This window comes from Heptranchias perlo, chromosome 2 (assembly GCF_035084215.1).
Source record: "Heptranchias perlo isolate sHepPer1 chromosome 2, sHepPer1.hap1, whole genome shotgun sequence".
NCBI lineage: Eukaryota > Metazoa > Chordata > Chondrichthyes > Hexanchiformes > Hexanchidae > Heptranchias > Heptranchias perlo.
The window spans coordinates 104631354-104654110 of record NC_090326.1 but is presented as its reverse complement, the minus strand read 5'-3'; the positions used below and the strand labels follow the sequence as shown (position 1 = coordinate 104654110).

General features: G+C 41.1%; 2 protein-coding genes across 8 annotated transcripts in view; both read right to left on the bottom strand.

Annotated features, from left to right (window-relative positions):
* Positions 1-3297, bottom strand: part of LOC137341938 (polycystin-1-like protein 1) — a 288830-nt gene extending 285533 nt beyond the window's left edge. For 3 of the 5 annotated variants that reach the window (XR_010967170.1, XM_068005486.1, XM_068005476.1), the window contains exon 1: positions 3145-3297. Coding sequence is in view for 4 of the 5 variants with exons in the window: in XM_068005486.1 (XP_067861587.1) it covers positions 3145-3229 (85 nt within the window). In the remaining variant the exon portion in view is untranslated. The remainder of the gene's footprint in view (positions 1-3144) is intronic. The other 2 variants (XM_068005458.1, XM_068005466.1) reach the window with 1 other exon arrangement.
* Positions 3298-13051: 9754 nt separating this feature from the next.
* hus1 (HUS1 checkpoint clamp component) overlaps positions 13052-22757 on the bottom strand; it is a 31216-nt gene continuing 21510 nt past the window's right edge. For all 3 annotated transcript variants that reach the window (XM_068005432.1, XM_068005439.1, XM_068005447.1), the window contains exons 7-8: positions 15800-15931; positions 13052-13837 (exon numbers count right to left, since the gene is read on the bottom strand). In XM_068005432.1, the coding sequence (XP_067861533.1) occupies positions 13755-13837; positions 15800-15931 (215 nt within the window). In that variant the 3' untranslated portion in view covers positions 13052-13754. The remainder of the gene's footprint in view (positions 13838-15799; positions 15932-22757) is intronic.

Sequence of the window (22757 nt, the reverse complement as noted above, 5' to 3'; positions counted from 1 at the left end):
GAACCGACTACAATGCGCAAGGTGCTGTCTGATCAGAGCACTCCATATTTTCAGCACATCAGCCTCAGGTTGTATTCTACTGAGTTGGCAATATCGATCTGAATTCTTTTTGTTTTGTTGATTGTTGCTGTCAATACAACTTTTGCTGTGTTGGCAGTTCCATGTTTTTAAAAGTTATGTTATTTGGTAGGAGCAGCTGCATGCAGAAAACAAAGATCACAACAAAAGACAATAAACAAGTGGAAATGTCCATCTGGAAAACAATACAGGAGTCATGCTGTTTTTAAAAAGAAAATCTACATAAAACTTGAATGTGATATTTTAAGTTTAAAATTGAATAATTGCACTGACTTGAAAAAAATAATTTGAAATTAGACACTGGAAATGTTTCAGTAATTGTATGGGATACATTAGGCATCAAATTGACCCATTCATATTGTGGGGAGGATTTGGCAACAAAGGGAAGATGCAAGCCAGGCTGTCCGGACCTGATTATCAGGGGTAGCTCTGCTCTGGCCAGAAATAGCAAAAGCAGACTGGGAGGTCAGCTGGCCTATGTCCAGACATAACATGGCAGGCTCAATGCCAAATGCCACCAGTCACAACCACTTACATTTGCTGCGATAGCACTTTATTCAGAGGCAGGGATCAAAACCCTCTTCCAGAAGGGTTTTTGCTGCTTCCAATATCAAGGGTCATATTGATGACATTATAAGAACACCATCAAAGTCAACTGTCCCATAAAAAAGGAGTATTAAAAAGGCTTGCATACTGCAGCTTCAATGCTGTGAATTATTTTTATTTTTTCATAACTATAGAATAGTTTAATTCTGTAATTTAAGATCCATTCTGTTTGACATCACTCGAAGAACATTACAAATTTTAGAAAGTCATCAAATTTTCTCCTGGGTCTTTTCAACTTTGATGACGTATTGCATGTTATATTTAGAGCCTTTGTTTAGATTTCTTAATAACACAGTTGAGAGGAACGGCCAGTAGTTAGGGTACAGCTCTATGGGCACCAGTAGCCCTCCTGTACATCACCCAAGCTGCCCTTTCAAATATGAGTGCACACAATGACTTTTGGCAAGCCATTCAACCATTGAAGATTAAGAGCCATGCCCAACAATGTTCTCACCCGATATTCACACTCATACTCATCACCAAACAACAATCAGGAATCCTAACTGATATTGCCCCCTCCTAGTCAAAGGACATTGAAACCAACTGTCTAGGCCTATGCCAACTTAGATCGGCTAACTCAGTACGACATTACAAGATAATTACGTGAAACTAATAAGTACTCCTGGGCTCAGCGATTGAACATGCTGAGTGGTGCGATAGTTAGTCAGATAAACCAGGTCTGATATTTGATTATTGGTTGGTTGTGAGTCACCCATGTTCCTTCAATGATGTCTTCACTCACTTAGGAGACAAGTCAAAAATATGAATATGAAAAAAGTATGCAAGCACTATTATGCAGCAGATAGCATTAGAATGCAAACACATTTCAAACACTGATTCAAAAAGTATTTTTCAAGTTGCTTTCTTACAATATGTTAAAATGTGACATTTTACTCATATTATAAATTCAAATATAAAAATCTTTCTCTACTTTTAAAGGAAATTATTGATTCATTTATTTCCAATTCAGAAGTTTATAGGGTTTATCTGAAACTAATCATTGCAATTTTCAGAAACAATTGTTAAAACATTTTATTTTCTGACAGGAAGTTACATGCATGGCTGCCTTTCAATTTTCTTGCTCCACTTGGCGAATCAGTGTCCCTTTCATGACACGAAAGATTAACAGTCCAAAAAGAGGCTGTTGGACCAAAAAAGTTCAGACTGTTACGGAGGCGGGGGGAGAGTTTAATATATCATTTTCCAGGGGAAGAAAAGGTGAAGCCTCTTCCTCACAGTGCTTCAATCCACTTTAAAATGTGGGAATTTTAAAGAGTGGCCCAGCAGTTAACACAAGAAAATCTCTGTGACATATTAACTGTTGTCAAGGTTTTTCACCCCCGGTTTCCCCTGCACACACATGAGTATCACTGCACTGCATGATAAACAAGCTGACTTAGGATGTGAATCCTTTTGGCATGAAGCTTGTCCCCTTAGCGATATTCATTCATGTCAGAAGAACTTCAGAGCATAGATATTCACATAACATTTTGAAAACTGTTGTCCACTTGATTAATCACTGCACACATATATATTAATACACCTTTGTGCATGTGTGACAACATTCACGTGTTGGAGCTACTGCCACTGGCATAAGACATGGGGTGGTAATTTAAATTTCTTATGTCCGACGGCTTATTGTGGCAAGTTGAGAGTGAGGTCCGTAATACTGGTGTTACACTTGTTTCCCAATTTAAAAAAAAATCCCGTTTGTGCAGACTCTATATTCATCGGCCTGTCCTTGTCACAAAAGACGACAGAATGAGGAAGACTAATGAGTTATTGCAAATTCCCTGTTTTAAGGTAGAACTCCCCCTCATCATCAGCACCCCATCCCAATTAACTTTGGCTGCAATAGAAATTCGATACCGATGTCGCTGAAATCGCTGGTCACATATCAAACACAACACAAAACAACATCTGCTTGTTTACTTTTTCAAGATTTTATGATCATTCTGATAATATCCAACCAAAAGGAAGCTAATATTGTATCTCGACATTTACAATGTAATTAAAATCGCAAAAGAAGTGGTCCACAAGGAAATTGAGATAAAATTGAAGTTATGTCCTCTGATTGTTTTTTTTAAATCGAAACTTCGAACTGTGACAGAAACTTTTTGTACAATTCTCGTTACTTTTTTTTGCCAAAAATTGCAATCAGCGGAATGTTTTTTAATAACACACTGCAATCCTTGTGAACAAGTTAATGAATTACTGTTACACTTCGGCGATATTTTTAGAATCGTATTGCTTCAGGTGGATGATTAAAATGATCCAAGTGTCAGTGCTGTGCTTTTAAACCTTTTCTCGTGCTTCTCAGAAGCTTCCCAACACCTGTTCAGCATCAAACTTTCCGCAACACTTCAACATCTTATCGCACGCTTTAAAAAAAAATCGGTAATTCTCATAAATCTACCACTTTAAAACGTCTACTCAGAAAGTTGGGAGTCTCAGACTTACCATTGTTGGCACCAGCGCCAGAAGTCCCGAGTGCCCCAACGGACAATGTAAGGAGCGTACAAGAAATCAGCAGCGAGCACTCCATCTTAAGAAGTAACTTTCCAAGAGATCACATTGTTCACACTCACCTCGACTTCACCCTAACCCAGGAAAGTTTCTTCACCTGTTGCCCACTGACGTCAGAGGGTGGGCGGTGCCCCACATCACCAGGATTCCTCTGGGTCAAAGAACCCGTCAGATCTCAGCAATCATGGTGGCAGTGCTGTGGAAGCAATCATCCTTGCTTTTCTAAATACATTGTCACGCCAGGCTATGCTAAAATGTGCTATTTTGCTATCATTATTCCAGATATTTCAAATAAACTAAGTCTATGTCCAAGACGAGTTCCTGGTTGCCTCTTTTAATAAAACGATAAGTTGCCCCGGTGCCATCAACCTAAAATATCTAACAAAAGAGCCCTCTTTTTAGATGGGTGCAACTAATAAAACCCAAATCAAAAAGGACAAAGGAAACTTAACAAATTAAATAATAATATTGTTTCCTGTATCCATTACACACTCCAGTTCCTGTGATGCCCACTGGTCATGGTAGGCCTCAAGGGTACCGGCGGACACCGTGTGCTCCTTCTCTGGGGCCACCGGAAAAAGCCATGGAAGAGAGGCAGGCAGCCAGAGCGACAGCCCCCACGGGCCACATCCAACCTGGACCTGTGGATGGCTACCTTGGCCAGGCCCATGAGCAGACCCACGAAGAGGTTCTCCAACTTGCCCACCACCACCGCCTCCCGGCCCCCACACCGGGTGGCCAAAGAGCGTGGGACTGAAGTGGAGTCAGAAGTTGAGGAGCAGCCCCTTCAAATAATGGAACAGAGGCTGAAACCTCTCATTCCATTTAAACATGAAACACGGACTCATCCAGGCCGCAAAAGTTACAAGGAGTCTGTGAAGTGGCTCAAAAACATATTTGTCGGTAATGTTCCATGCAACACTATCCACCTTGGATCCCCAATGATGCAAGGGAGGACTCCTGCATAGAGAGAGTTGCTGGTTGCAATGTCTTAAATCCAGCATATTCACTAATTCAGGCATTGCAATAATAATCGTCATAGTTCATTCATACTGTGACCATAATTTTTATTTTCTCCTAAAGGTGCTGACTCTTGCTGGGATATGATTCCACAGCTGTTAGCAGCCTTCCAGTATTCCATGATTCTTCATGTATGAGTTTAGACTAGTGTTAGCATGTTATTCATCACAGAGGGTATCACAGCCAAGTCCAATCTTGTCCTGATGTACACTCAAGCACATTTTCCACCAGTGGTCAATGACTAGCTGATAGTTTGGGATGGAACATGTGTATAGTCTGAAAGCAGTCTATACGTCTGGTGTGAAGTGTAAGGTGATGGTTTTCGATGCTTCAGGTCCCCCATTGCAGCGTAAAACCATTCATTAGAAATAGCTGTGGACAGAATTTGCATATTGCATCCTTTTCAATTCAACGTACAATGTGCAAGTACATGGCTTTAGAACAAATTCAAGGTTCATTACTCGAAAAATCATTTCCTGTTTTATCATGAATCTACATATTAATGCATGACCATGTCAAAAAGATAAGCACCATAACTATTCTACTATGAAAAGTCAACTAAATGAGTTAAAATGTGTTGTGGTGCTTAAAGCAGGATATTATTAAAATACTATCGTAAGCCATAAATCATTGGGGAAACTGCCTATAAAAGTGACCTATTATGGATTTATTTGCATATAGTGATGGTTATCATAGAATCATACAGTGCAGAAGAAGGCCATTTGGCCCATCTTGCATTTGCCAGCTCTTTGAAAAAACTATCCAAATGAAAAAACTATCCACTCCCCATAGTCCTGCAAATATTTCCTTTTTAAGTGTATATCCAATTCCCTTTCGAAAGTCACTATTGAATCTGCTTCCCTTTCAGGCAATACATTCCATTGTTATGTTGCTAACATTATTGGTGTATTATCAACATTATAAAATGTTTATCAACAGAGAATATGAGAATATAATGATTTTGAAATGATTGGGAAAGATTGTTGTGTTTGTGTGTGATGTCATTAAGACGAAAGTAGCATGTGCCTTCTTCCTGCTACTTCTCCCCTATTTGCTTCCATGGTGACGACCATCTTTAAATCAAAGCATCTTTCTCTGTAACAGGTCTGCTGTCGCATTTAACAAGTTGAAAATAATTTTGTAGAAGAAGAAAATACCAGGATAATTTCTTTTAAATGAAGAATTATGATATATCTCTTTGATATTCATTCCATGTTTGGGGTGTTTTGGGGTTGTTCTCACCCTGTTGATCGGTGCAGATATCTGGTCCCTGGTCTAGCCAAGGAACACTTATACCACACGGATCGGGTTTTCAGGAAAACGGGACTTATGCTAACGCACCCAGTGATGGATCACGTAGCCGAAAAGCCAGAGAACACACAAACTTGGTTTGAATTGAATTGGAATGTTGGTTTTATTATACCGTCAACACGAAGAAAATAACGATAAAAACGGTCCTACACAGTACATTGAGTTACACACACCCACTACAGTACTTTATCCCACTAAACTAAGAGGTTGGTGGGGACCCTGGAGACACTTATCACACACATACACACACACACACACATATGGTCAAGGCTCACCAATCCTTTGCACTTGCAGGTCTGGCTGACCGGTTCTCTCACGTAGGGGTCGTTGGTTTCACTGGAAGCTTCTCTCCTCCATGGAGAGCTCAGGTGAACAAAAAGAAAGAAGAGCAGGAACTAAGAGGAAGAGAGAGAGAGAAAGAGCTGGAAAAGAGATAAGAAGCAAGAACCAGAGACAGCAAAAGCAAGAGAGCAGAACAGGAGGAGCAGAACAAGAGAGAGCAAAAGCAAGACTGAAAAACAAGCGGGAGAGGGGTTTCGAGCTTCCAGTGATATACACCTCTCTTACAATGGTCTTCGTCACTTAAGTGCCTATGTAAACAGTTCTTACAAAGTCCTCAAGAATCTTTGATGGTTTTTGATGGTCTCTCATCATGTTGCAATTGCTTCTCTCGATGGGCCATTGTTCATTCCGATTTGTTGAGCACTTGCCACACAAGGCTTCCTTTTCATCCCACGTTCTAGGTGTTGATCGGTTTTGCTTTAAAACAAAGACATGGCCCCACCATGTCTGGAGCAGTTGCCTCTCTCAATGGCCTACTGCCTCCCTGATCGTTGACTACTTGCTGTAGGTTTTGCATTAAAACAGAGACATGTCGAAAGCAGTAATTCTCCCATATTCCACTGTGTGTGTTGTTGATTCATCTGGTGACCTCTCACCTATTCTTCCATCTTAGGATTTTGGTCAATGGCCAAAGTTTTACATATTCAGGGAAAAGGTGGAATTCCCAGAATTCTTACCATATGTAACTCATTTTAATTGTTGCAGAATCCAGAAACCAATCATCAGTTTGAGGAGCTCAAATCGCTCCTCTATGTCTTCCCTTTCTTCTATGTCTTCCAGTCTTTCCATGGAGATCTGTTTGATATATGTTCCTTTACCAATGTGCTTATTTTTAATCTCAGTTTTTTTTTTTACAGACCAGAGAATGCAGGAGGATGGTAGCTAATCTGTACCAGTCTCAAAGTTGTACTCTGATCTGGTGAGGAGACCCTGTTTGGGAGATGCTGAAACAGGCAATGGTGAGAGAGAAAGTAAAGGCTACAAGTTCAGGGTGGGAGGGGTGGGTGTCTGGCCCAAGAGGAAGTGGGCATGCACTCAGTACGTGGTAGGCACCAGTTGAAGAGGGCCAAGACTGCAGCCATCGTGTACTTCTGGGATGGATTCTGGCAGAGCTGTGGCTTGGAATCACTTGAATAAAAGGGTGGACCCTGGGAGCACTGGAAGGATAGGAAGCTCTTGGCAGGGTGGAAGAGAAAGGGGTCTGGAATCTGTGAGTACCTGGGAGGGCTGGAATTTGGAAGCACTGTGGGTCTCGTATCATGGAAAATTAAGGGGATTAGGATCTAAGAACATTGCTGGAGCTCAGCCCTCGGAGCATTCAAGGCTATGTGGAGTTTGGGCTGGAAATGCTTTGGGGCTGGTGTTTGGGAATACCTGGGGATCTGAAACTGAGACGAATTTGGGGATTGGGAGTACCCAGGGACCTGGGTTTGGGAATACTCGAGGTGGGTGGTCTGGGATATAGAAAGACTTGTGGGGGAAGGGGGTGCAAGGCACATTCAGTTTATTAGGAGATGAGAGAACAGCTAGGACAACAGGAAAAGGGGAAGGGAGCACTTGGAGGACCGTGGAAGCAGGCACACAAGGCCACGGTCAGCAGGAGCATGGACAAAGTCTATAGCCAACAGGTCCACAGACAGAAATCATGTCTACCTGATGAAAACAGAGCAGTCCATGGCCAGTGAAAAGAGCTTAGAAATGCTTGGTGAAAGTATCATTTTATCAGGTCACTGATGCCTTTCCAATCCTTTCTTACCCATTTTTTGCAACAATTTCAAACATTCAGTCATGTGAGGGATGGGGGAAGTTGATATTTATGCAAAGACACGAAAAATATAGACTTAACTGCCTAATTAATTGAATAGAGCTAACTATTTCCAAACTATCACTAAGGCCTCTGTTTTATGTGACTTAATAAATCAAATTCAATTTTTATTACATAAGATTCTGGAATTTTTATACCATTTAGATCAAATTCCACGATTCTGTCCTTCTATATTTCGGTCCATTAGATTAAAGTGACTGAACAAGTCAAATTCTATTTTTATTATATGGGACCGTAGAACTTTTATTGATAGTTTGGGTACATACTCTGTGGTTCTGTTCATTTTTTTGTAAAAACTACAAACTAGTGCAATTATCTATCAACTAACATTCACCTAAGCATAAAACGGGTTCTTGCATGCAGGAATCATATCAATATGAAATGTTATATCATTTACATGATATTTAATAACTTTACAAATATAATTTCACAAGAACTCAAAAATCTCAATTGCATATCAATAACAAACAAAATATTGACAGTGAGAGCAATAGTATACATCTTATTACACACATGATCTAAATTTTATTTGGAAAATGGAAAATATTTTCTCCCTTCTATAGCTGGGAGAAAACATTTCCTATTTTTCAAATAAAATTTTAGTGTCAGTAAAATAATGTAATGACAGTAACTTTGGAGCTTTGGTGAGCTGAGAAACAACATATTGCCAGCTTGCATGGAGCAAGCTTCAGAGCAAATCTGTCCGTTTGTGATCTTATTAATCCATGATCCGAAATGCAGTGAGTCTCTTGCTCATCAACTTTAAGTCTGAGCCCCAGTACTTAACAATTTTGGAGTTTTTGATAAATTAAGGCATCCTAGCCTCATTGAGAAGCTGATCTCTTGCGGCTTATCTAGTGAGTCATTGAACTAGTTGGACAACTTCTTTATAGGAAGCAAATAATTTTGTTAGTGGGCATTTATTTTACTTTAATACTTACAAAGGAATTCCTCAGGGAGGTGTTTCTTGGCTTCATTCTGTTTCTTGTCTTCAATAACCTAGCGGGTCTTATCAAAAATGCTGATGTTCTTTGTTGATGACACATTCTCTAAAAGGTGGTTAACTCCCTCTGAAAGACAGCCTAATGCAATGAATTCCTGCAGATTGATATGGACAGAATGAGATAAAAATGACATCATCCTTAGCCGAGAAGATCTACTTAATAATGATTGGCAGTGATGCTATATATTTGCCTCTGCTCCATAGAGTACCAAACTCTCCTTGTTTAAAAGATTCTGCTCCTTGACTTGGTGCTCTACGTTGTGGTATTAAGTGGCAAATAAAAGAAAATAAGAAAGAACTTGCATTTCCATAGCACCTTTCATGACCTCAAGGCATCCAAAAGAGGTTTACAGCCAATTAACTACTTTTGAAGTGTAATCACTGTTGTAATGTAGGGCAACGCAGCAGCCAATTTGCACACAGCAAGGCCCCACAAACAGCAATGAAATAAATGACCAGATAATCTGTTTTAGTGATGTTGGTTGAGGGATAGATATTGGCCAGGACACTGGGGAGAACTCCCCTGCTCTGCTTCAAATTGTGCCAAGGGAGGAAAACCTTGCAGGATTGGCATCACGTACTGACTGACTCACCGGAAGCAATATCTAAATACTCGCCACTCACCTGGATGAGTGCAGCTGCAACAGCATTCAAGAAGTTAAACACCATCCAGGACAAAGCAGTCTGCTTGATCGCCACCTAATCCATTAGCCTAAATGTCCACCCCCTCGATCACAAGTGTACTATGTCTGCAGTGTGTACTATCTACAGGATGCACTGCAGCAATTTGCCAAGACTTCTTCGGTTGTGCCTCCCAAACCTGCAACCACCACCACCTAGAAGGACAAGGGCAGCATGTGTATGGAAATACCATCACCTCCAAGTTCTCCTCCTAGTCATACACCATCCTGACTTAGACATATATTGCCGGTACTTTACTGTTGCTGGGTCAAAATCCGGGAACTTCCTAACAGCATTGTTGGAGTACCTTCACCTTACGGACTGCAGCAGTTCAAAAATACCCCAGGTCTGAAATTTAAGCACTCGCTCCACTCCTCCCCCACGCCTCCCCCGTCCGCCTGAAACCCACTCTCGTTTAAAATCAATCTCTTTGTTTCTAACAATTTCTTTATGTGTCCTTATCCAATTTAAGGGTTCTTCATATATTCTTTATGTGTTCATTTTTATGACCATTTCAGGTTTCTTTTTTGAACTGCTTCATAACTTTTCCTTTAGATAGCCCTGTCACGTAATGTTACGTGGCACCCCATAATTTCAATGTATCACATCATGTTACATTTACATTGCCAGCTACAAGTACAGTACCTTTCGAGTCGAGAAACCACTCACCAGTTTTAATAGGTAAGTGTCGGAAAATTTTATCTATGAACAATCAGATCCTTGACAGAAATAATTCTATATTCATAGGAATCGTCTTCAGCTTCTTGCTCGGACAAAAGTTGCCTTTTAAACTGCATCACAGCACTCCTCCTGATTCTGCTTTCCTACTGAACTACAAGAATGTTGATGGCTGGCAGATTCACTATGCTCAATTGTGCAACCTCAAGTGAAATGACGTCAAGAAATTTACATATGAGGATGTGTCCCAGTGGGTAACTGATGGACGGCATCAAAAGGGATTGTGGCTGCGCTGAGGTAAAAATGGGAAGATAGCTGAGGTCGAAGGTCAGCCATGTTCTTATTGAATGGCAGAACAGGCTCCAGTAGCTGTATGGCCTACTCCTGTTCTTATTTTTTATGTTCTTATCGAGCAGAGAAGGTTAAGAGGAGATTTGATAGGAATGTTCAAAATCATGAAAGGTTTAGATAAAGTAAATAAAGAGAAACTGTTCCCATTGGCGGAAGGATCAAGAACCAGAGGACACAGATTGAAAGGTGATTGGCAAAAGAACCAAAGGCGACGTGAGGGAAAACTTTTTTACGCAGCAAGTAGTTATGATCTGGAATGCGCTGCCTGAAAGGATGGTGGAAGCAGATTCAATCGTGGCTTTCAAAAGCGAATTGGATAAATACTTGAAGGGAAAAAGTTTGCAGGGCTACAGGGAAAGAGCGGGGGAATGGGACTAACTGGATTGCCCTTCTGGGCTGTAACCATTCTATGATTCTATAAAAGCTTACTTATTCTGAATCCTTTGTATTATGTTAATGTACTTGCAATTGCTTTTGGCATATCAGTACCAGGAAAAAAGTTAAACGTTACTTTACTTGTGGTTAGGAGATTATTTTGTATAGCAAAATTACATTTTCACTCACTAAAAGCTATTACTTCAAATTGAATCGGGGCAATTAATAAATTTTATCTTTGGCGCAGATGAGAAGCCAGTTATTGCATTAAAGAGCTCTAACAGGCTACAAAGAATCAGATAGAATAAGAAAATGCAAATGGTAAAGCAACGATGGTTGTGGAGACAGTGGCATAAACATGCACTTTTTCTTTGTTGTAACGACGTTTGAAACAAAAGTTCTCAGTTGGCCCTTTGTATTGCTTACAAATTTCAAAAGTTCCTCTTCTTCTTGAATTTGAGACCCCCCCAAAATTTCATGTTTTCTTACCAAAAATCAGGTCACACCCCAAAGCATTATTTACTAAAAGATGGTATGTGTTCTCCTGTGCATAATCTACAAGAACTTTTATTATCCCAATATCATAGTCAAGGTCAAGAATGAACCAAGTGTTGTTTTACTCCTCAGAGAGAAAACAAAAAGCACAAACTAAAGCCATTCACAATCAGTTACTGGTTTATTCAGAAGAGACCAGGGATCAAACTGGGTCTACTTCATCCTCTTCACCCATTGACATTCTCGGCCTTACTACCTTTTCCACTACTAAAGCTGACTGCAAGAAGCTTGGTTTCCTCTTTTACGCTAAACACTTCCCTCTGAACAAGTTCTTTCTGATGTCTGGCAGACAGTTGGACAGCATGCTAACAATCCCAGTGTCAAGGGTGGTGATAAGGTAAAGCTGGGTGTCGTTAATATATATATGCAAGCTATGATTATGGATGATAAGGGACAGCGTGGTATGGCACATGGTAGCGATGTTAACCTATATATACAATGTACACTTCCGTAACAAGTTAACTGCTCCAGCTCTCCAGAAAGTAATGCTCAAACTGCATGTTATGATCAGACTACTGCACCCTGTCATGGTCATAGAGACACAAAGAAGACACTCAGGAAGTTCACAAAAGAGCCAGGAGGCTGATATCTAATTTCAGAGGGATGAGGTTTGAGGAAAGGCTGAAAAATATGTGGCTTTGAAGTCTTGAAAGGAGTCAACTGAGAGGTAATCTTATAAAGATATAGAAGAGATAGTAAACGGTAGATCTGGAAAATTACTTCACACTAAATTGTGACAGTAAGACAAGGGACACAGGTTCAAAGTAGTAAAAGGCAAATTTAGTATCACTTTTATTGCTGGATAATCATGGGCAGAAAACAGAAGACTGCAGTACAGTGCGTACTTGAGAACCAAGAGGATTAAGAATTGTGTAGAAGGCCAAAAAACTAGTAAATAGAGGTACTTGTATGAAAATTTTGTTCTGGTGAGATTGATACCTCAGTGGACTGAATCAGAGAACATATTGCCAGCAAGCAACAGACTAAGCTCAAGCTTTGAATAGGTATAGCATCGCAGCCACATTCCCTTGATTCTGCAGAAAGAATGAGTGGCTCCAGCCTTTCACAACTCTTTAGCAGGAGGCAAAACTCTGAATTCATTGCCTGCAAAGGAATGCCTGGTGATACTGCTATTTTCACCCATTTGCTTTCCAGCAGCAGCAATTAATTTGCTGCCACACCGTAGCCACATTTATCTGAGGTCTCTTCCACCTGGTTCTGCTGATGTTGAATTTATATTTTTAAACATGACCCATCTTCAGAACAATCGCTCACAACTTGTAACAGCTGATTCGCACCTATGCATATGAAGAGTTCGAGAGAATGCTGATGGCTTTCTGCAGAGGAATACTTGTACTAGCACATTGCTATTGTCAACTTAAATAGAAGTTGTCTGTTATATTTTTCTACCATTTTTTGAAAAATTCCTGGGAATTTTTTTGAGAAATAAGAACGAGAAATGTAGAGCTCTAAAATTATTCACTAACTAATTTAATCTAGTAACTATTCCTTTGAAGTGCAGTTGGTGCAAGTATAAAAGCATTTCCTCAATAAGTTTAGTAACTTTGCAAAAAGAAATGCACATTTCTACCTCTCCAACTTTAGGCATTGTATTATTTTTCTGTTGTGGTTAACTGAAGCATCAAGTAACATTAAATAGGAATTTGAAAATAAATAATTGTAGTAAATGTACAATGATCTTTTTCAAGTCTTTATTGAAAATCTAGAAATAGCAAAGAGTAAGAATAATTCATACATTTCAAGTTTTCTGGTAAACTTAACTAAAAAATAAATCAACCAAACTGGCAGTAATACAACGCAGGAAGAAAAAAACAAACAAGGCCATAGCTGCACAATGAGATCTGTAAAAAATTGTGCATAAATTACTGGCACCTTGTTTCTAAACTGCAATCAAATGCCTAGATTTGAAAAACAAAGTACATGCAGCAAAGCAATAACTCCACAAGAACTTAATACTCACATCGGAAAAGAGGCCATGGGAGTTTTTAAAAAGTTGTAAATTTTCCACTTTGAAACCAGATATACATCAAAGAGATGGCATAAAAAAGTGGAGTTTCATCTTCACTAGTTCTTGAAAGTGCACACATCTGTAGCAAATCAATCAGACAAGTTTCTCAGGCAAAGTAGAAAAAATATTAAAACATTTTCTCTATGTTGTTGAGTCTGAAATTTAATCAGACATCTTTTATCTAGCAACAACTTCTCAAAGATCAAAAACTTAAAAGGTTATTGCAGTGGTAAGTCCAATTGTATGCACCGTTTCTCAACCAGGTGTTTCGCCTCGTCAAAATGGACTTGTTGGGCGGGATGCTCATTTTTCTCAAGCAAGGGTGATACTTCTGCAGGTGTCCATTAAACTGTTAAATGTTAATGGGAAGATTCTCAAGCAAGAGCCGGTATAAAGTACTGCAGAGACACATCCTCGTGTAGCAAAACAAAATGAATAACTCTTTTACTCACGATATCTGTAAAGAAAATAAATGCAGAATTTTGTTAAAGTGCAACAAATACTCAAATTTAACAAGTTTTAAACATACAATCATAAAGCCAACATTAGCTCATTCATTTTAAATAGGTTACCATCAGTATGACAATCAGAAAACCTAGGCCATTACATACAAGTGTGTTTTCAGTCTTGAGACAAGCATACAATTTGCTTTGGCTTTGCATGTGTAACAGACCATCAGTGTTCCTCACAGAAAGTGCCTGATGACTTGTGCCAAAGTGGATGGAGGTCTGACTGGTCTTGCGACACGAGAAACAACTAGCAATCCCAACCTTGCCTCATCTGAGATATAAAAAACACTTCATCTGTTAAAGACAGCTGAAGAAAATGAGGTAACCTCATAGCGACACAATCATTGCCTCAAAAAATAGAAAAATCACATATGCCTAATTAAAATAATTACATTTCTTATGTGCATAAATAATTGGAACACATCCACAATTTGATTAATGAAACCAAACAACATCAAGAAGAATTTTAATTCAAAAATCTGAAAAGTTTCAACTGCTCCACATTTACTGTTGAGCAACTAGTTCCCTGCTTTGGCTGAAGTCTTGAAAAGGTTATGACATGTATTGACATTCTCCAATTTGCAGATAAATGTGATCAAAATGCCAACTGTCAGACTTGAGATTTCACCGCGCTTTTTTGAACTGAGTCATCTGATGAGCAGAACAGCACAATAAACGCACATTACACAATTTTTAAATATTAGTACATCTTCCATGGAGTTGTTCAGTGAGTTGGAAAGTTGCTTTGAAGGCATATGGGTTTTATAAAAACCGCTGTTTTAAAAACTGCATTTTGGGCTTTTTAAAAGATGAGCAGTGAAAGAAAAAAGTGCAGAATATGGCTAAATATAAGAGATTTAGTGTGAAATACACAGAGAATGTTTACAGGGTTTGTGGGAAACAAAGGAGAACGGGACCATTATCATTTAGAGTGTGAGGTTGGGGAAAAAGTAGAGTGGACTATTAAATAAAAAGAGGTAGAAAAAAATACAGAACAGGATCATTAAAACTTGAAGAGTTAGGGCAAAACAGAAGATGAGGTATCAAAAAAGTGAGCACACAACATAAGAATTTGGTCATTAAAATGTAAAGACAAAACTGGGAAAATGAGTTTGTAAGAGAGAGAGAAAAATGAGGTATTCAAAATTCAGAAGCAACAGTCTGTGCGTAGTATGTGGGCCTACCATGGTGGTGCAGCACTGGACCAGGGTGTGCTGCTTGATATTTGCTACCCTGGACTGCTTATGCTCTTGTCTGCCATCTCTGAAGACGCATGCTGCCGCTCGGCCGCATCAGTCAACTTAACTGGTAAATCTGCACTTCTGTTCTGAAAGCGCAATTAGCACTTATAATAACTGGAGAAAATCAACTGGTGCAATGGCGGAGGTGCTGGGGTTTTATATGGTGTGGGAGTAGGAGACCAGGTATGGCGCCACCGATATGCAACACCATTACAGCATTGCCAAAATGCAATGTTATTACAATTTTCTGCACATGCTCAGTGGACCCTAGGACCAAACTAGGATACACTCCTACACTGTGTGCAGGATGCAGAATGAAGAATGCCTTTAGCAACAACTGATCCTACAATATGAATGACAGAACATAGCCATACACAATTCTAGTTAAGGAATTCAGAAGAAACTTCTTTACTCAGAGAGTAGTGAGAATATGGAACTCGCTACCACATGGAATGGTTGAGGTGAATAGCATAGATGCATTTAAGGGGAAGCTAGATAAACACATGAGGAAAGAATAGAAGGATATGTTGATAGGGTTAGATGAAGTAAATAAATTGGCCTGTCTGGAGCATAAACATAGAATGGCCTGTTTTTGTGCTGTAAATTCCATGTAAAATCCAATTGCTAGTCAAAATACATTGCAATGGAGGAAAAATAAACTTAACTCACTACATATGGCCTTGCTTGGATTGACCTGCTGCCCAGCAAGAAACTGCAGAAGTCTCTTTATGTCCACTCTGGCTTCAGCCATGATGTCTGGATCCCTTATTTGGAAGGAACCAGGTGGTGTTCCTTCTGCAACTGTTAGGAATAATATTGAACATATTACCTGCTGGATTATAAGATTTCTGCTAAAGCTTAACTTTAAAAATCAATTTTATGTTCTCTGAAGTAAAACACAAATTAACAACATATTTTTTGAATTGTGATGGTTAATTCCAAAAATGGGGCCAACTTCAATTTTGCAAAGTTCAAAATGTCAAATTCACAGTTTCTATTTAGTTCTGAAATGAAAATGTTGCTCTCCAAGTTTGAGCTACTCCACTGATTTGGACATAAATTGATTAGGTACTGTATGAGATGAGCTTCCAACCACATATCCGCTCCATCACCAAGACCGCCTATTTCCACCTCCGTAACATCGCCCGTCTCCGTCCCTGCCTCAGCTCATCCGCTGCTGAAACTCTCATCCATGCCTCTGTTAACTCTTTACTTCACTATTCCAATGCTCTGCTGGCCGGCCTCCCAGCTGCCACCCTCCATAAACTTGAGCTCATCTAAAATTCTGCTGCCCGTTTCCTAACTTGCACCAAGCTCCATTCACCCATCGCCCCTGTGCTAGCTGACCTACATTGGCTCCCTCTCTGAGGTGGAGATGCCGGTGATGGACTGGGGTTGACAAATGTAAGGAATCTTACAACACCAGGTTATAGTCCAACTGTTTTATTTGAAAATCACAAGCTTTCGGAGGCTTTCTCCTTCGTCAGGTGAGCAAGTGTGGGATTCCATGGAAGGTTACCGCATTTATAGTCAAAGAACAATACCTGGTGATTACAGATAATCTTTCCAACTGCCCGTTGTCAAGGCAATCAAAGTGTTCAGACAGAGTGATGTTACCTACAGGACCACCGAATACACAAACGGCCAGAACAAAAGACAGACAGACACAGAGAGAGAGAGAAACATCCGAAAGGAAGAGAAAGACAGAGAATGACCCGTTGTGTTAAAAACAGATAACTTTTTTTCGCTGGTGGGGTTACGTGTAGCATGACATGAACGCAAGATCCCGGTTGAGGCCATCCTCATGGGTGCGGAACTTGGCTATCAATTTCTGCTCGACGATTTTGCGTTGTTGTGTGTCTCGAAGGCCGCCTTGGAGAACGCTTACCCGAAGATCGGTGGCTGAATGTCCTTGACTGCTGAAGTGTTCCCCGACTGGGAGGGAACCCTCCTGTCTGGCGATTGTTGCGCGGTGTCCGTTCATCCGTTGTCGCAGCGTCTGCATGGTCTCGCCAATGTACCATGCTCTGGGGCATCCTTTCCTGCAACGTATGAGGTAGACAACGTTGGCTGAGTCACAGGAGTATGAACCATGCACCTGGTGGGTGGTGTCCTCTCGTGTGATGGTGGTATCTGTGTCGATGATGGTATCTGTGTCGATGATCTGGCATGTCTTGCAGAGGTTGCCTTGGCAGGGTTGTGTGGTGTCGTGGACGCTGTTCTCCCGAAAGCTGGGTAATTTGCTGCGAACGATAGTCTGTTTGAGGTTGGGTGGCTGTTTAAAGGCGAGTAGTGGAGGTGTGGGGATGGCCATAGCGAGGTGTTCGTCGTCATTGATGACATGTTGAAGGCTGCGGAGAACATTGCGTAGTTTCTCCGCTCCGGGGAAGTACTGGACGACGAAGGGTACTCTGTTGATTGCGTCCCGTGTTAGTCTTCTGAGGAGGTCTATGCGATTTTTCGCTGTGGCCCGTCGGAACTGTTGATCGACGAGTCGAGCGTCATATCCCGTTCTTACGAGGGTGTCTTTCATCGACTCGTCCCCCAGCTACATCTGCAACCAGCTCCCCAGCCTCGATGTGCAAGTCATTTTACCTTTTAAATGCTTTAAAAACTGAATTGAACTTTTGGGGCCAGTCACAAACAGATGTGGTCTCAACAGATGAAATTGGAAGCCTGCCCCATCACAAATGAATTAAATAAATAAATATGGCATGTAGATATTAATCCGGGCTTCAAGACAGAGAATTATTTGTAATTAATTTATTTATTTAATAATTATAAACGTAGCTTCAATTCATGGTCTTTGGCTTCTGAAGGCAAGACTGCATGTTCTGCTCAATGCAGACGCCATAGTACACCATACCGATAGCAAGCCATGTAAAGATAAGACCCTTTCCAAGGCAGTCATGTGGTTTCCAGGTGCTAGGGTTGAGGACATTCTCAGTATTCACAGCATTAATGACTGAATGTAACGAGAGAGTTGGGGAACTGTCAGTGTCTTACATGTAGAACTAACAATATTATGAAAAAAGTCTGTTTCCTTGAAGGAAAACTCCCACATCTTCATTGATTAATGTGTGAGAGTACTGATCTCTGACTCTGTAACAGGTAAAAGGCCAAAGAAGAACAGCAAGATCACTGGCCTGAATGGGTCATTGGAGGACCCGTGCAGAAAAGAGAAGCTTGTCAAAGTGGACAACTGGAGATCATTTCTGGGTGAAGATAAGCTCTTCAGATTCTTTGAAATTCATCTGAACTGGTTGAAGCTGAGAGGTTGGCCCAAAATGTTGAAGAAGCTATTTGGAGGGTTTTAAATCACTTGGAACTAGGGCTGTTCTGATGGAGCACCGATTCGTCCTGGCCACAAAATGGGCATGCTGCTAGGATATTGGAGAAGTGACTCAAACATTCGTTTGAAGCTACTGCACCATGCAGCACTCACCACCCTGGGTCCCCAATGCTAGGGTGGAACCACAAATACGGGGCTTTCGTTCATCCATGCAAAAAAGTTATCACTCATGTCACCTTTTGTTCTTTTGCCAATCATCTTAAATCTGTGTCCTCTGGTTCTCGACCCTTCTGCCAATGGGAACAGTTTCTCTTTATTTACTTTATTTAAACCCTTCATGATTTTGAACTCTTCTATCAAATCTACTCTTAACCTTCTCTGCTCTAAGGAGAACAACCCCAGCTTCTCCAATCTATCTACGTAACTGAAGTCCCTCATCCCTGGAACTATTCTAGTAAATCTTTTCTGCGCCCTCTCTAAGGCCTTCACATCCTTCCTAAAGTGTGGTACCCAGAATTGGACACGATATTCCAGTTGTGGCTGAACCAGTGTTTTATAAAGGTTCAACGTAACTTCCTTGCTTTTGTACTTGATGCCTCTATTTATAAAGCCCAGGATCCCGCATGCTTTTTAAAATTGCTTTCTTAATCTGTCCTGTCACCTTCAAAGATTTGTGCAAATATACCCCCAGGTCTCCTTGTTCCTGCACCCCCTTTAGAATTGTACCATTTAGTTTATATTGCCTCGCCTCATTGTTCCTGTCAAAATGTATCACTTCGCACTTCTCTGCATTAAATTTCATCTGCCACGTGTCCACCCACTGCACCAGCCAGTCTGTGTCCTCTTGAAGACTATGACTATCCTCCTCACTGTTTACTACACTTCCAAGTTTTGTGTCATCTGCAAATTTGGAAATTGTGCCCTGTACACCCAAGTAGGAGACATTAATATATATTAAAAAAAGCAGTGGTCCCAGTACCGACCCCTGGGGAACACCACTGTATACCTTCCTCCAGTCCGATAAACAACCGTTCACCACTATCACTGTTTCCTGTCACTCAGTCAATTTTATATCCATGCTGCCACTGCCCCTTTTATTCCATGGGCTTCAATTTTGCTGACAAGTCTATTATGTGGCACTTTATCAAACACCTTTTGGAAGTCCATATACACAACCCTCACTGTTACCTCATCAAAAAACACGATCAAGTTGGTTAAATTTGATTTGCCTTTAATAAATCCGTGCTAGTTTTCCTTTATTAATCCACACTTGTCCAAGTGACTATTAATTTTGTCCCTGATTATCGTTTCTAAAAACTTCCCCACCACCGAGGTTAAATTGACTGGCCTGCAGTTGCCGGGTTTATTCTTACACCCTTTTTTGAACGAGGGTGTAACATTTGCAATTCTCCAGTCCTCCAGCACCACCCCCATATCTAAGGAGGACTGGAAGATTATGGCCAGCACCTCTGCAATTTCTACCCTTGCTTCCCTCAGCAACCTCGGATGCATCCCATCCAGACTGGGTGACCTACCTACTCACGTACAGCCAGCCTTTCTAGTACCTCCTCTTTATCAATTTTTAGCCCATCCAGTATCTCAACTACCTCCTCTTTTACTGTGACTTTGGCAGCATCTTCTTCCTTGATAAAGACAGATGCAAAGTACTCATTTAGTACCTCAGCCATGCCCTCTGCCTCTATGCATAGATCTCCTTTTTGATCTCTAACCCAGCCCCACCCCTCCTCTTACTACCTGTTTATTATTTATATGCCTATAGGAGACTTTTGGATTCCCTTTGATGTTAGCCACCGTCTATTCTCATACTCTCTCTTTGCCTCTCTTATTTCCTTTTTCACTTCTCCTCTGTACTTTCTATATTCAGCCTGTTTCTCACTTGTATTGTCAACCTGACATCTGTCATATGTCCCCTCATCTGACCCTCTATCTCTTGCGTCATCCAGGGAGCCCTACCTTCCCCCTCCTGGGCATGTACCTAGATTGTACCCGAACCATCTCCTTTTCAAAGGCCGCCCATTGTTCGATTGACGTTTTGCCTGCTAATCTTTGATTCCAATTTACCTGGGCCAGATCCGTTCTCAACCCACTGAAATTGGCCCTGCTCCAATTAAGTATTTTTATTGAATGCCTATTATAGTTCAGGCTGTGCAACTGGTGGAAGAAAAACACCACCAGCACACTCCATTTCAGAGGATCTTCAATGTAAAGGTGTCTCTGCAGGGTCTGAAGAAATAAACAGTTTCTTCTGGAACCTGCTGACAAATTCAGGAGAAGGGGTCAAAGTAAGCAGCCAGTAACCAAACATTATGGCCACCAGTTGGTTTATGACCAACAATTTAAACTGTAGGAAAACAGTTAAGAGCAATCATGTCCAGTATCCAAGATGAACAATGACTTTTGTCTCCAATTTAGTGTCATCAGCCAACCTAGACAGTTTTGTTTCTGCCCCAGCTCCAAATCAGCAGATGTCAGTTTCGTCCCTTTAGCCTGGTAGGAGGCAATGACTGAGGGAGTCGGCCTCTTTGTGATATACAAAACTAGAAATTCATGACTCAGTATTAATACTGAGCTTGCGTTGTTCCCATTGTTTGCTGCATATTTTAGCATTCGACAGTGACTTACAAGGCAACTAAATTGCTTCAAGAAATGAAGATAAACAGAACATAAGTCAAGTGATAATAAATCAACAATTTGGGAATAACTAATAAATAAAAACATATTTTTCCATCGTGGCCCATACAACAGTTTTATCGAAGAGCAAACTCCACGACAGGTAGCGAGTGCTTTTATGCGTGCACACACTTATGCATAGATTTAAAAGCAAAATACTGCGGATGCTGGAAATTTGAAATAAAATCAGAAAATGCTGGAAAAGCTCAGCAAGTCAGAAGGCATCTGTGGAGAAAGAAACAGAGTTAATGTTTCAGGTCGAAGACCTTTCTTCAGAACTGGAAGATGTAAAAGAGTTAAAATTTTTAAGCAAATACAGAGCTCGGGAAAGGGAGGGGAGGAAAGAACAAAAGGGACGGTCTGTGACAGGGTAGGGGGCAAGAAAGATTAAATGACAAAAGGGATGATGGTGCAAAGCAAGGAGGGTGGTAATGGGACAAGTTAAGAAACAAAAGATGGGTCGAGAGGAACTGTGAATGGTAACAGCAGAACCATTACCAACACCTGCTGTCTGAAAAAATGGGAGCAGTGGTTATGATCTGAAGTTGTTGAAATCAGTGTTGAGTCCGGAAGGTTGTAAAGTGCCTGAATGAAAGATGAGGTGCTGTTCCTCAAGCTTACGTTGAGCTTCATTAGAATAGTATAAGAGGCCGAGGACAGAGAGTTCGGAGTGGGAGTAGGACGGGGAATTAAAATTGCAAGCGACCGGCAGATCGAACAGAGCAGAGATGTCTACCACAGCGATCACCCAATCTGCGTTTGGTCTCCCCAATGTAGAGGAGACCACATTGTGAGCAACGAATACAGTGTACTAAATTGAAAAAAATACAAGTAAACCGCTTTTTCACCTGGAAGGAGTGTTTGGGGCCCTGGACAGTGGGAAGGGAGGAGGCGAAGGGGCAGGTGTTGCATCTCCTGCGCTCGCATGGGAAGGTGCCATGGGGAGGAGAGCGGCTGTTGGGGGTGATGGAAGAGTGGGCCATGGTGTCGTGGAGAAAGCGGTCCCTTCAGAATGCTGAAAGGGGAGGGGAGGGGAAGATGTGTTTGGTGGTGGGATCGCGCTGGAGGAGGCGGAAATGGCGGAGGATGATACATTGAATGTGGAGGCTGGTGGGGTGGAAGGCGAGGACAAGGGGGATCTTCTATTGGTTCTGGGAGGGAAGGGGTGAGGGCAGAAGTACGGGAAATAAAGCGGACACGGTGTCAACTACAGTGGAGGAGAATCCTCCGTTGAGGAATAAGGAAGACATATCAGAAGCACTGGTGTGGAAGGTGGCATCGTCAAGACAGATGCGATGGTAACGGAGAAACTGGGAGAAGGGAATAGAGTCCTTACAGGAAGCGGGGTGTAATCAAGGTAGCTGTGAGAGTTGGTGGACTTATGATAGATATTGATTGACAGCCTATCCCCAGAAACAGAGATACAGAAGTCGAGGAAGTGAAGGGAAGAGTCAGAGATGGACCATGTGAAGGCGAGGGAAGGGTGGAAATTGGAAACAAAGTTGATGAAATTTTCCAGTTTGGGGCAAGAGCAGGAAGCAGCACTGATAAGTCATCAACGTACTGGAAAAAGAGGTGAGGGAGGGGACCTGAGTAGGACTGGAACAATGAATGTTCCACACATCCCACAAAAACACAGGCATA